The sequence below is a fragment of the Myotis nattereri genome (assembly GCF_964212035.1).
Source record: "Myotis nattereri genome assembly, chromosome: 2".
Lineage (NCBI taxonomy): Eukaryota > Metazoa > Chordata > Mammalia > Chiroptera > Vespertilionidae > Myotis > Myotis nattereri.
In genome coordinates this window covers 41,860,028-41,874,536 of record NC_138076.1, presented here as the reverse complement: position 1 = coordinate 41,874,536, position 14,509 = coordinate 41,860,028, and the positions used below count along the sequence as shown (strand labels likewise).

The 14,509-nt window shown below is 37.3% G+C and overlaps 1 protein-coding gene across 3 annotated transcripts in view; it reads left to right on the top strand.

The window, feature by feature from the left end:
• MBNL2 (muscleblind like splicing regulator 2) overlaps nt 1-13,777 on the top strand; it is a 163,614-nt gene extending 149,837 nt beyond the window's left edge. For all 3 annotated transcript variants that reach the window (XM_081082508.1, XM_081082509.1, XM_081082507.1), the window contains one exon: nt 11,007-13,777. In XM_081082508.1, coding sequence (XP_080938634.1) covers nt 11,007-11,021 — 15 coding nt within the window. In that variant the 3' untranslated portion in view covers nt 11,022-13,777. The remainder of the gene's footprint in view (nt 1-11,006) is intronic.
• Nucleotides 13,778-14,509: the final 732 nt, after the last annotated feature.

Sequence of the window (14,509 nt, the reverse complement as noted above, 5' to 3'; positions counted from 1 at the left end):
AGAAGGATGTAAAGAAGGGCAGGAGAGGTGGGTAGAGAAGGAACTAAGTATTGGTAAGAAAGGGGGAGAGAAAGTTATTGTTCAAAAATGGCAAGGTTACAGTTTGGAATGATGAAAAGTTCTGGAGATGGGGAGTGGTGATGGTTGCACAACAATGTGAGTGCACCTAATGCCACTTTCGTGAACTATGCACTTAAAAATGGTTAAAATTGCAAATTTTATGATATGCCTATTTTACCACAAGGTTTTACATTGGGCAACAGGTCTGAATAGATGTTTCTCCAAAGAAGAAGAGGTTAGGATTGGGAAGAAAGCTGTCTAATTATACTTGAGCTTTTGTTTTATTAAATCCATGATATAAAATTACTCTTTTCACGTTAAAAATTCTTTATTGCTGTCATGTTTTCCTCTTAAGAGTTCTGTTTTCATAAAGGAGGTAACTGAGTGCAAATGCAAATTTTTCCTCAGTGAAGTATGTCTGTTAGATATATGTTGAGATATCATGCCATACAGACCATAGTGTGGCTGGGGTTAATGGGGAAAAAGGGGGGACATCTACTAGTATAATACTTTCATCAATAAAGATAACATTTAAAAAATATTTCTAAGATGTCATGCCATACAGATGCCCACTGTTGACTCGATGGCAACACATTTTCACATTTTTTTCTGAGTAGAAGTTTATTAAGAGCCCACTGAGCTTTGAGGGAGGACAATTAGTAAAAAAGAAATAAAAGAATGTGGGAGCTTTCATTCTTTATATATTTCCTTCCTTTGGTTTCCATTTTGCTATCTGTTATACTAGGATATTTTGGCACTTCGTGGGGAGTTATTAGGGAGGACAGATGGTAACCTGGTTTAATTACCCCACCATGCGACAGAGGTGCCAATGTGGTACAAGCAGAGTCAAAGCTAAGGCTCAGGAGGGTCACAAAGCTGGTCGGTGGCACAGAGAAACCTCCTGAAATTCCACCCCAGGATTCCTTTTGATTTTTCCTTTCCATCATGATTTTACACATAATTGAGTGGTTTTGTTAACCTACTCTCATGTGCAAACACAGAGGCAAAGAACCAAAAACAAAACAAATTTCATTGGAAATTTTGTTAGGTGGCTCCGTCATCCCACCAGTTCAAGAAACGTGCAAGATGATTAAAAAACATATTTCATATCTTGTACATAGCATTAATTTTACCATTCCTTTTACTGCATCCTAGAATTTGGTTACTTTTCTGCCTGTAGTGTCTTAAAAGCCGGTTCTTAGCAGGCTGAATTATATATTCTGCTCCAATGTGAAGATGAATAATACAGCCACAATGTGCCCAGGATCTTAAGTCTAACACAGTGTTAGTGGGTACAAAGGCAGGGCCTTGAACTGGACTGAGGACTCTATGTTGAATCCAGCAGGACCTCTTCCTGTGATTTTTCTTGGCCTGAATCTTCAATGTATTGCTGGCAGCAAAACCAATATTGAAAAAAGCAGGTATAAATGAATACTTCGGAAATTTCTTTTCAGTTTCTATACAAGTGGTTTTTCAACAGTATAAAAAAGTTTTCTTAGATTCTACCTTCATGTCCAGAGGTCCCCTTCAATGAGATAGTCTCAGACCTGGGCAGTCATATATATATATATATATATATATATATATATATATATATATATATATTTGATTTTTTACAGAGAGGAAGGGAGAGGGATAGAGAGTTAGAAACATCGATGAGAGAGAAACATCGATCAGCTGCCTCCTGCACACCCCCTACTGGGGATGTACCCACAACCAAGGTACATGCCCTTGACCGGAATCAAACCTGGGACCTTTCAGCCCACAGGCCGATGCTCTATCCACTGAGCCAAACCGGTTATGGCTGGGCAGCCTTTTTAATCCCAGGTAGCTTCACTCACTATGAATCTTGCTGTAAATCATCTCACTCTAAATAGTCTAAATATAATATTTTATAAAAAGGCTTTATAATATTTTCTATGGTGCTTAGAATATTTTATTAAATAGTGTGGCCCCAATAGTATATTTGTTTCTTGATTTAGTAGAGGAATGTAGCCTTCTTTTATATGCAAACAGTCCCTAATTTTTAAAAAGTTTGCTTGTTAAAAATTTCCTTTATCACCTGGTTTGAACCTTAAGTAATTTTCTTATAGAGACAGTGACGGACTTGATGATTAAGCCTCTATACTGGTCTGCAATAGTTTAACTCATGACATTTCTTATGGATAATACTGTGCTAACAGCATGGAACTGACCAAAAACCATGTTCACAGAGGTTTCTCTATCTGAAAGATTCAAGAAGATGCCAAAAGCATATTCGTAACTCAAGCCCCCAGACAAGTGTGTGATAAGAAAGACTTTCACCTTCTCCATCTGCTGGCGGTATAGGAGCCATGATAATATGGTGAATTCTGTGATTAGAATGTTCATTGGAGAAGGTTTATGGAGTAGGAGCGTGTTTGTAATGTACAGTGTGAAGACAAAAATGTCAGGTGATGAATAAGAAGAAAAAGGCTGGGACCTGTTTCTGGGTGACCATCAGATGCACTCACCCCACCCTCTTTCTCGTTGTCCTTGGATGCTGTGGCTTCATCTGCCTACTTCTCTGTCCCTGGCTGTCATGTGGCCCTTCCAGTCTGGGGTTTTGTTTTGTTTGGGCCTCTGGCCCCTGCAGTCCAAACATGGTCTCAGTAGTTCCTCTTTTCCTGAACAATTACACAAGACTCCTGAATGTGTTTTTGTTTGAAACACTTCTATAGCATCAGGGGAAAGTACAAGAAATGAGTCTTCTCTTATATGCTTTACTTTCTTCCTCATTTATATCCTACTAGAGGCCCGGTGCACAAATTTGTGCATAGGTGGGGTCCCTTGGCCTGGCTGGCAATCAGGGAAATCAGGACCATCTCACTCAGTCCCAATTGAGGTCGATCAGGGCTAGCCAGCCAGGCAGGGACCACGGGAGGGCTCCACAGTGTGTCTGGCCCTCTTGCCCAATCCTGATTAGACAGGCCTCAGCAGCAAGCTAACCTACCGGTTGGAGTGTCTGCCCCCTAGTGGTCAGTATGCATCATAGTGTCTGGTTGACCAGTCAACCAAAAGGTCAACTGATCAGTCAGACACTTAGCAAAGTATGCTTTTATTATATAGGATAGGTGAAAATCCCCCTTGGATAACATACAGATGTTTAGATGATCTGAGGACTAGATTCCCATCTCACCATCTCACCATGAAAGCAACAGAAATGGTCCTCAGAATTCTCTCAGGAGAGTTGAGATTGTGAAGGGCTGGGTTTGGGGTGGAGAAGAGGATCATATCAAGGCCTCACTAAAATACTCACAAGAGTCTAGATGTTTCCACATATGACATGGACTCATGCAAGGAGCAAGATCTTACTTAAATCAATAATTTGTAAAGTATAAGTATTTTATCCAGGTACTATCAATGTGGACCCTGGTCAGTAATCTTCATTGAGGTCAGGTTATTGCCTTTTGTGCAAAAACTCAATTATTAATATTTTAAATGATAATTTTCATATATTAGAAAGTATGTCTGAAAATTCTTTCTGTCCAAATATTACAGAATGGGAAATATTAGAAATGAGTCATCCACAGAATGATATGTCATTTAAAACAGAGGAATTAGAGCTTTGAATGTAAACCTTCTATTCATGACAGAGGGCAAAACAGTAATCCTGACTACATAATCTTTTTTTAAATTTCTTTATTGATTAAGTTATTATATATCTTTAAGGTCTGCTAAACATTGTAGACATTCCAACCAACTTTAGATTGATCTTCTCAAGAGTGACATTGTTTGTCATATTTAAGAATTTTCTCCCACAACCCCAGTTTTTGCCTTTCTACATAAATAAAAATCCCTTTTGAAAACAAGTCAAATACTGCCTCAGGCCAATATTCCCCTTAAGTAATAAATATGAGTATTTTTTCAAAGTGTCTTTTATATACCACTAATTATCTTTGAACATTTTATACAATTAAAGTTTACGAATAGCCTTGAAATTGGCCAAAGTTCTTGAAATTGTTCATTTATTAATACATATCATTAGAATTGCTCTGATAACTATGTCCATCAACCAATCAAAGATACTTGCATTTGACTTTAGTAACCGATACTATAATTAAGTACAGATTTATTTTGCAGCCAAAAATGGTACAAATGTCCCTCTGCCTTTGTACAATTTGCTTCAAACAAAATACTTCACAAGTTTTGCCTCTCAGACAAAATCAGGACATTTTAGACAGTGGTGGCTGCCATGGAGAAGATGTGTGGAGTACTGGGGAAAAGACAGAGAGAACATTAAACAGTGGAGAAACTGCAGGAGGGAGGAATACCAATGGAGCATAGTGAAGAAAACTGAATAAATAAAAAGATATCGAGATGGTGAGCAACAGGCAAGCTTCCTTAGCTGGGCCAAAATTTTAGGAATTCCTTTCAGTTTTCTATTTTTAAGCCAGTAGTAACTTTTATTTAAAAAGACAGTGAGCCCTAGCCGGTTTGGCTCAGTGGATAGCGCATCAGTCTGTAGAATCAAGGGCATATGCCTCCACTACGGGCTCGATTCCCAGTGTGGGGTGTTCAGGAGGCAACAGATCAATGATTCTCTCTCACCATTCATGTTTCTATCTTTCTCTCCCTCTCTCTTCCTCTCTGAAATCAGTAAATATATATAGATAGATAGATAGAGATAGAGATAGAGATAGAGATAGAGAGATATAGATGTAGATATATATATAGATATAGCTTTAAAATATAGTGAAACTTCCTTTCTTTGATTATTTCCTGAGGGAACAGGGCCTTGTAGCCACGAGAAAAGATTTCTAAGAAATCAACCAGAAGTTTTCTTCCGGTGGCATTTTTGTTTATCTGCCATGTTTCCACCCCCTGTGAGTGACTCTCCCCCAGCCTAGAATATTTTTCCTTTTATCTATATATAACAGGAGTGGAGGGATGGGAAGGAATTTTTATGTATAGACTATCTAAAAGGTTCTTTTCCTGCCTCCATGGCTACATCTCACTTGTGAATCGTCCACTAGTTTTCTGTTGATGCCCACATTGCAGCGTTGTGTCCTCGGTAAATATTGATTCAGCCCTCTGTGCAGACCAGCAGTTACTAAGTACCTCCTATGTACCCAGCCCTAGCTTAGACACTAGGGATAAAAAGATGAATGGGACATTGCCCGGTGCTTACAAAATTCAGATCTGCTGTGGACCCAGTTAATGCAGCAGCCCTGCTTGGAAGTGTCTATTTGAGTTCCCATGCTAGTGGTATTCCGGTCCACTGTGATTCCTTCAGATGCCAGCAAGGCCATGCAAACATTTCGCAAGGTATATATTATTTACCTCTTCAAACTCAACATTACAGAGACATTAGTGGATGGCTTTTCACGGGAGGATTTAACTAAAACATCCATGATTCCTCTTCTCTCATTGTTTGGATCCATAGGAACAGTTTGTCTTTTCACAGAAATGTTTTTACTATCAATTAAGCCAAGCAGTAAGAGTTCTTACCAGAGTTCATACTTAGCTACCATGTTAAAAGATAACTCATTTGATCTCCCTGAATCTTGGTAATGAACATAAGTGTGAACATTTCTAGAAGTCATCTAGAAGCTCCCACATTTCAAAAGTACTCATATGTTCAGTTCCTGGAGATCAACCACAAGGTGGAAAACTCATGAAGTATTAACATTGGTACCTCAGGAGCACTGAGGAAATTCTATATTGATTTGTCTTCTTTTGCATCTTGTTACATGTGAGGTAGTTCAGCTGTTAAATTTATGATGCTGATGTGCTCAAGTTCAGTGTTTCAGCCTCTGCAGACTACTTTGCTTTCAACCAAGGGCATTTCCCACTCGGGTTGGGTCTTTTCAAGTGCCCACCAAGGGTCAGGGCATGTGGATGGCTCTGCCTAAATGCATCATTACCTTGGAAGAGACAAGGCAACATGCATATTTCATATCTAGTAGTTTCTTCTTAGCTAGAGGGTGCCTCTTGGTCAAGTAACCTATTCAATATCTGAAAAGTTGCAGGATTAACTTCCCATGATACCTACTCTCCTGATCCTGCCCAGCAGTGGTGACTGCTGCCTCCCTGTGTGTTGCCTACCACCTTGACTGCTGCCTGGCTCAGGAAGTTAGTAATCCAGGCTTGGTGGAAAACTCCTCCAAGAAAGTAAGGCTCAGAAAGAACACAAACCAGCAGCTCATAGCTGCATTCAGCCCAAAAAGTTGACGCACACAGACTTGTTTCCCATAATATGAATTAGTTGCTGAATTTCCAGCTTTAGTTGTAAAATGGAAAGGTCAAGCAGTGTAGAGCCCAGGCTTCTGCAGGTAGCAATTGGCTAGAGCTTCATAGATGCTACTCCATTCCTTCTAAACATAAGCCCTTCCATCTGCCACACTCCCTACCTGACCCACTCACTTATGTCCCTTTCCTGCCTGGTCCCAGAGGCTTAGGATTTAGGCATTACCTAACCCAGCCCTCTTTTAGTAAGGTAGACTGCCATTGCACTATGAGTCAATGGTAGGAACTTCACTGAGGATGCAGGGAGTATTAAATGGCTGCCCATAACACATTTGATGGGAGAACAACCCATTTGATGTTCTTTGGAGCCATCCATGTTTTGTCTTCAGTAAACAAAAATAAGACTAAGTGTGCATTGGGTCATATGGAAGTAATTTATGGATGTGAATTAAGCAGAATCATCAGATTCTTAAATCCAACCACGTGGAGGAGATGCTTGTTGATAAGTAGACACTATTGCAGCCAACTCATATTTGCATCACAGATACTCTTGTTACAATAGATAGTCCACTGAAGATTTACGAAAGCACTCATAATTTAAATCAAATGTGCCTTTGTTTTAAAAATAGAATCGCCGATTGTGTGGGCATCAGCTATTCCCATTTTTGTGTGTCCTCCTTTTAGTAGAAAATAATGCTTCCAGTTCAAGATTTTGATTTACCACATTAGATTGGCTAGTCCTATATAATACTTCAACTCCCTTCTTTGCCGTGGTTGTGTTATACAAAATAATACTTGAGGGACTCGTTCATCAGGGAGATAAATGGAAATTAACATAGGCAGCAGCCCTACGTTTGGGTAGGAGCTTCTGCTGCTGTGAGCAGATATGTTTGCAGCACTCATCTGGAGGAGGCCTGGGAGAGGATGTGGTTGGCCACCCAGGCAGGGTGCCCTATGGAGTGGCCCAGCAGCCCCAACAAGTCCCTCAGCAATTTCTCTCCCTCTTGTTCCTCCAGACAGTCCCATCAGTGCTCCAGGCTCCCTTTGCTCTAGGCCCCACACTATTGTCTACCCTTTCCTTGATTCCCAAGCTCTCAGGGAAGGTCTAAACACCCACCTCCATTGGCAATGTAAGAGGTACAGACATGCTCTTTGGAATCACTATTTCCCCTAGTCCCATCTCAGACTGTCACTACACCCTGGAGGGGACTCCCACGCCAGCAAGCAGAGTGAGCTAACATCTCTACACTCATGCTGGCCTGTACAAGCACTTGGTACATCAGGGAAGCCAGTTAAAACTGTTTGCACTGTCTTTTCCATGTCTGCAAAATAAGATTGGCAGCACTTCCCTAGCTCCTAAGGCTCTGGTAAAAATTTCTCAGTGCCCCCTAGAAAAGCAGTCCATTAAAATTAAAACAGACATTAATGATGCTTCAGAGAGGGGACTCTTAGTGGACCCCGCGTGGTGGCTATTTCTCTGAGTTGTACATACCCCAGGAGAACTTCCAAGTGCCCCTTCCAGGAAAACATGGGCCACAGTGCCTGGAGGTTGAGGAAGGAACTTTGACTATCAGCCTCAGCTTTGACAAGCACAGGGCAGGAAAGACACCGCTGACAGCCACACTATCAAGGACACATTTTGTTTTTTTAAATGGACAAGCTCAGAATTTGAGTTTGTCAATGCCAGACTCGTAGCCCATGTTCCTGGGCCATTTATGAACCTGTTCTTTTAGGAATTATCTCTTATGTCTACATTCAAATACTCAGGCACCTTCTGAAGCTTTTGATCCTTTTGACCATTAACATTGCAATGGTTATTGAAGAAGTTTTTATGTAAAAAACATGTTTTACATGTCCATAAAGAACTAGTATGGAGGAATATCTGAGGAGAAACTACAGAAAACACACAAAACAGATCTGCTCATTTTATTTTAAATTATATTTTTTTGGTACGAATTAAAAATATAACCTGACTAAAGAAAAGCCATATTACAAACTATACAGAAGATCTCTCTTTTCCTCAAAATGGCTTCTCCACACTCTTCCACTCAGCATACACACTTGGTTCTTGTCTTTCTTCCAGAGGTATCCTCCCAGCTGGGAATTGTCCTGCCCTCCCAGTGGGCCTCAGTGCCTGTCCTGTCATGTCTTCCAACATCAGAAGTGGAAATCAAACAGGCAGTAGTTATACCAGAGGCACTTCGTTGGTAACTGCTCCTCATCTGGATTCCTGTTCTGTCTATATTTCCAGAATGTAATTCACCCCAGGGTACACTTACCTCAGATTGTGTGAACAAGTTACATACATTTCTCAGAAAAAAAAAATAATCAAGTTATATTTTCAAGAAAAATCCTACCACCAAAATAGACACTCAAACCTTTCCTATCTTCTAAGAGCAAAGCTCTTGAATTTCTTGATGCTCACAGCTGCAAGGAGCATGACTCATTTTTTTTTAATATCACATATAGAACCCACCCGATAGCCAAAGACACAGACCAGGGTATGGTAGAGTTTTCTAGCCAAGATGTGATGCAGTAGTAACTGCTAAGAGTTCAATAGTAGCAGCAGTCATTTTTATTTATGTCTGTATCTGTATAATGGATCGTGTGTAGCCTGGGGCAGAGGGGAAAAGAAGTCTGGGTGAGTCCAGTTGATGCTTTCAGTTAACTTCAAGGCTGATTTACAGTTCAATTAAACGTGGGTGGCCGTCATGTCTCTTTGTCAGATACAGGTCCAAAGCATTGTTCTCACTAATATCTGTAATATAAATTTGCTCATTGCTGGACTCTCTGGTGAATACTTTTTGTTCTAAATGGTTAGAAATGTCATTCTATATGGAATTTTAGTTTCAGTTAATAAGCCTTTATGTGACTATATTCTAAAACATATATTATTGCCTATCCATTCAAGACTTCACAAGATTTTTCCCCCACTATTTTAGAAAGACTCTTGCTAAAGTAAAAGGAAAGAAGAAAGAAGAACAGGACATGATTTGATATCCTGGGGCACATTTTTATTTGGGAACCTTACAGGCAGGCATCATTGAAGCTAAGGGATAAAATAGAATAATTCCTATTTAATCATCAAATCTAAATCTAATAGTGAGGTTGTAATATAACCACCTGAAGAATTTGAATATTAGCTATTTGTAATGACTATTCAAGAATACTGATATTTATATATAAATCATATCTTGTTATTTTTATTTGTCTATCAGTATATGAGACAAGGAATGCTATTTTTCCCAATCAATTTTAAATTCTAGAAATTTTTAAGAAAAACAAAGAATAATCATTTCTGAAGTTCTGAGTTTCCATTTAGTATAAATATCTACACTAGAAAGATGCAAATTGACCGTATCTTCATGATGCCCACCAGCCAGTCAGGTGTTAGTTTGCAAATTAACCCAACAAAGATGGCAAGTTAATTTGCATATGCAGGCGCCAAGCAGCCGGGGGCGGGGCAGGCCTCTGAGCAGTGTGGGAAGGTGTAAAGGCGGCTCTGGGTGGGAGCAAAGGCGGTGCTGGCAGCCAGGGAAAGGAAGGCCCATTCGTGCATCGGGCCTCTAGTTTAGTTTAATATAAATCAGTTCTATTTTTATCAATTCTGTGCACATCTGTACATTCCAATAAAATAAAGGATGCTTTTACTTCATGGGAGAAACTAATTGAGTGTTTATACTAAAACTTTTGTATAAACTGCAGGAGCAGCCACTAAAAGTGAAAATATCCACATGTGTGAATTCTAACATGAGGGTACACAAAATAATACTTGTGGAAATGAGGCTTGTATTGAGAAGTGGATCCCAGAGTGCAGGAATATTAGCTGACCTTGACCACAACTAAGTTTTACTGGTTATTTCCTAAACAAAGACTCTTGACTGTTTAGTAAGCAAACATTTTCTTTATTCATTGCACAAAATTTGGTCAAGGCATTGCACAAAGAATAAATGCTTTTGTTAGAATGTGTTAAAAGTTTCGCTTCTAAGCTTGGCATTTATGGACTGGGACACACAGGACAAACTCCCTGTCCTTTGCAAGGATATGGAGTTGGAAATGAACTTAAGGATCAAACTCTACGGACCATCTTTTGCATTTGATAGTTTAGTTGTATTTGTGCTTTTAGATTATTAAGAATGTTATAGCAGCTTTATTGGAATATTATCTCTTTTTCTCTTTAATATGGGACATTTGAACATTCCCTGAATTTGAAACTTGTTGTTGTTATATCTTGGGAACAAAGTTATTTTTTTATGGGAACACATCTTTGAATTATAAATGTAAGTTAATAAATAATACATAATTGATTATACATTTTTAAATATTTAAAATTTACTAAACAACTTTTTATGTACAGACTAATTCTTTGATCACCTTAGCAAATATTAATTGAAGGATAATGTGAGCATACAATAAAAAGATATGAAATGAAAATGAAAAAAAAGAAATTAGAATCTAAACACATTGTATGTCCACATATATGTTGTCACAGTTTTACAGAAAATACTGTGCATTTGAGTCATCATTTAGTGGTACAGTGGCCACCCAGCAGAAGTGCTTAAGTATAAAAATTTCACCATGAAGGGTGGGGCCTGGGAAAAATTATAATTGCATCAAAACAATGAAAAGTTGAAGAAAATTCCTATTTTTAAATGCCTATTTTCAAAGAGTAGAACTTAAACTCATTCTTTTCCTTCACAGAAGAATGTCTAAATCGCACGTATCTTTTTCTTTAACAGATAATTCTGAAATAATCAGCAGAAATGGAATGGAATGCCAAGAATCTGCATTGAGAATAACTAAACATTGTTACTGTACATACTATCCTGTTTCCTCCTCAATAGAATTGCCACAAACTGCATGCTAAATAAAGATTTAGTTCTTCTGGACAGACCACAACTCTAAGGAGCTAGTGCTGCTATATCATATATGAGTATTAAATATGGTATGCTTAGTATATTCCAACCTAAGATAGTTAACTACCTGAGACCAGCTGTGATGTTTAAAGACATAAAGGATCAAGTTTACTTTGAAAGGGGTTCTAAACATAGTTTCTGTCCTAGGAATATTGTCTTATCTCCATAACTATAGCTGATGCAGAAAGTCCAACCAATTTACTCATTTCGACTCAGAATATTTCAAAGTTAGCAATAAACAAATAGCAGTAGTTTAAAACCTATTCCAAGGGCAGGTTCAATTCCAACTCCAATTACTGTCATTTCATTTTCCCACTGGATCAAAGGGTATGTTTCACTTCTTGACACAAATGCTGCAGCAAAGATGAGAAGTGAAGTAAAAAACTGATACCTGTCCTGCAGGTCTAAAATTTGAATGGAAATTCAAGCACAAGTACTGGGGACACATCAAAGTGTGGTATTTTGTTTGCCTGGAGATGCCGTATTGAATCATGTGATTCTAGAATAACATTAACTAGATTGCAAAAGAAACTTTGCACGGTATGAGCTTCATACCCCACCAAACAAAGTCTTGAAGGTATTATTTTACAAGTATATTTTTAAAGTTGTTTTATAAGAGAGACTTTGTAGAAGTGCCTAGATTTTGCCAGACTTCATCCAGCTTGACAAGAATGAGAGGCCCATGTCAAGAGTCTAATCTAATGGATTAGTCTTTCAAACTCACCATCCATTTGCCTGTTACAGAATAACTCTTCTAAACTAAAAACCTAGTCAAATAAGGAAGCTGTAGGTGAGGAGATCTGTATAATATTCTAATTTAAGTAAGTTTGAGTTTAGTCACTGAAAATTTGACTGTGACTTTAATCTAAATTACTATGTAAACAAAAAGTAGGTAGTTTCACTTTATAAAAAATCCATTACTGTTCTGCATTTCAAAAAGTTGGATTAAAGGGTTGTAAATGACTACAGCATGGGAAAAAAATAGTTCTTTTAATTCTTTCACCTTAAAGCATATTTTATGTCTCAAAAGTATAAAAACTTTAATACAAGTACATACATACATATTATATATACACATACACATATATACTATATGGATGAAACATATTTTAATGTTGTTTACTTTTTTAATACTTGGTTGTTCTTCAAGGTAATAGCGATATAATTAAATTTTGTTCAGAAGGTTTGTTTTAAAGTTTATTTTAAGCACTATCGTACCAAATATTTCATATTTCACATTTTATATGTTGCACATAGCTATACAGTACCTACGTAGTTTTTAAATTATTGTTTAAAAAATGAAACAGCTGTTATAAATGAATATTATGTGTAATTGTTTAAAACATCCATTTTTTGTGAACATATTAGTGATTGAAGTATTTTGACTTTTGAGATTGAATGTAAAATATTTTAAATTTTGGCCTCACAGCCTGTTCTGAAAACTGTATGCACCAACCATATCATTTCTTTTTTAGAAAAAAAAGAAATTCACCATTTTAATTAATGTTGATCAAAGTCTAATGACTATCTTATATCATAGATTTGATAACCCTATAAAAAAATCACATTCTAAGTGTAATCTTACATAGTGCTTATATTGTTTCATTTGTTTTAATTTGTGGGAAAGTATTGTATCTAACTTGTATTTCTTTGGTAGTTTCATCTTTATGTATTATTGATATTTGTAACTTTTTCAATTATAACAATGTAGTTATGCTACAAGTTGCCTAAAACATTCAAACTTATCTTCTTTTTTCTTTTATTCTTTGTTAATTCACTTAAACTCATTGAATACATAGTATCCATTACTAAAGGTAAATTATGTGAATCACTGAAATATTTTTGTAGACTAATTGTTGTAACATTGTCTTTATTGTTTTTCTTTTATTTCATGATTTTGATGTTAAAAATCATTAGCACACAACTATTTTCAGCCCTTTAATGAGCATCAACAACATCACCTGTATCCCCAAGCAAATATAGAGGACTGTATTTTTACTATGATATCCATTTTCCAGAATTGTGATTATAATATGCAAAGAGTCATAAATATGCCATTGATGATAAGGAGGAGGCAAGGCAAATGCATAGATGTACAAATATATGTACAACAGATTTTGCTTTTTATTTATTTATAATGTAATTTTATAGAATTCTGGGATTTGAGAGGATCTAAAACTATTTTTCTGTATAAATATTATTTGCCAAAAGTTTGTTTATATTCAGAAGTCTGACTATGATGAATAAATCTTAAATGCTTTGTTTAATTACAAAAACAAAATCACCTATATCCAAGACATGAAGATAGCAATTCAACAAATAATGTAGTTAAGAGATGAACTCACCACTTGTACGGGAACTACATTTCACTCTTGGTTTTCAGGATATAATAGCACTTCACCGAAATATTCTTTTAGCCATACCACTGGTAAACATTTCTACTAAACCTTTCTGTAACACTTAAAGAATTTCCTCACTCATTACCTTACAGTGTAAACAGGAGTCTAATTTGTATCAATTCTATGTTTCGGTTGTAATATTCAGTTCACTCACCCAATGTACAACCAATGAAATAAAAGAAGCATTTAAAAGGATTTCTAATCTTCCTCTGTTTTGTGTTGAGACAGATGGATAGTTAGCCAAACGAATTGGTTTTGACATTCACAGAGATAACAATTGGTAACTTCAAAGGAGAGCAAACTCTGGTCTTCAAATGGGAGACTGATAGTTTTCGCTTTTGCTTTTGGCTTTTTACAAATAAGAAAAGCAACTTAAAAGGATCATTTTAGAAGTATCGAAATTAGAAGTAAAAATAAATCCTACACTCAGCCCTCTTCTACAGGATTCTGCCTGAATATGAAGACGTGTGAACATCAATAACCAAATGGGGAACAAAATATCAGTTACAGACTCATACATAGAGAGCAGGCTGACAGCTGTCAGGTTTGGGGGGTTGGGGTGTGTGGAGGGATTGAGCAAAAAAGAGAAAAAACTCATGGACACAGACAGCGATGTGGTGATTGCCTGGGGGAGATGGGGGGCTAGGGGAGGGAGTGAAGAGAGGTGGAGGAGGGTATGGGGGATAAACGGTGATGGACAGAGACTTGACTTGAGGTGGTGAACACACAATACAGTGTACAGACGATGTGTTGTAGAATTTGCACCTAAAATCTATATAATGTAATAAGTGTCAGTTCAATAAATTCAACAAAAAGGAAAAATATCTATCAGTTTCATTAACAGACAAGGAAGTGCCCAATAATCCAGAAGACAGGCTTCCCACAAGAGCCTGATCAGACAACATGGCTTAGACCTGAGGCTGCAGA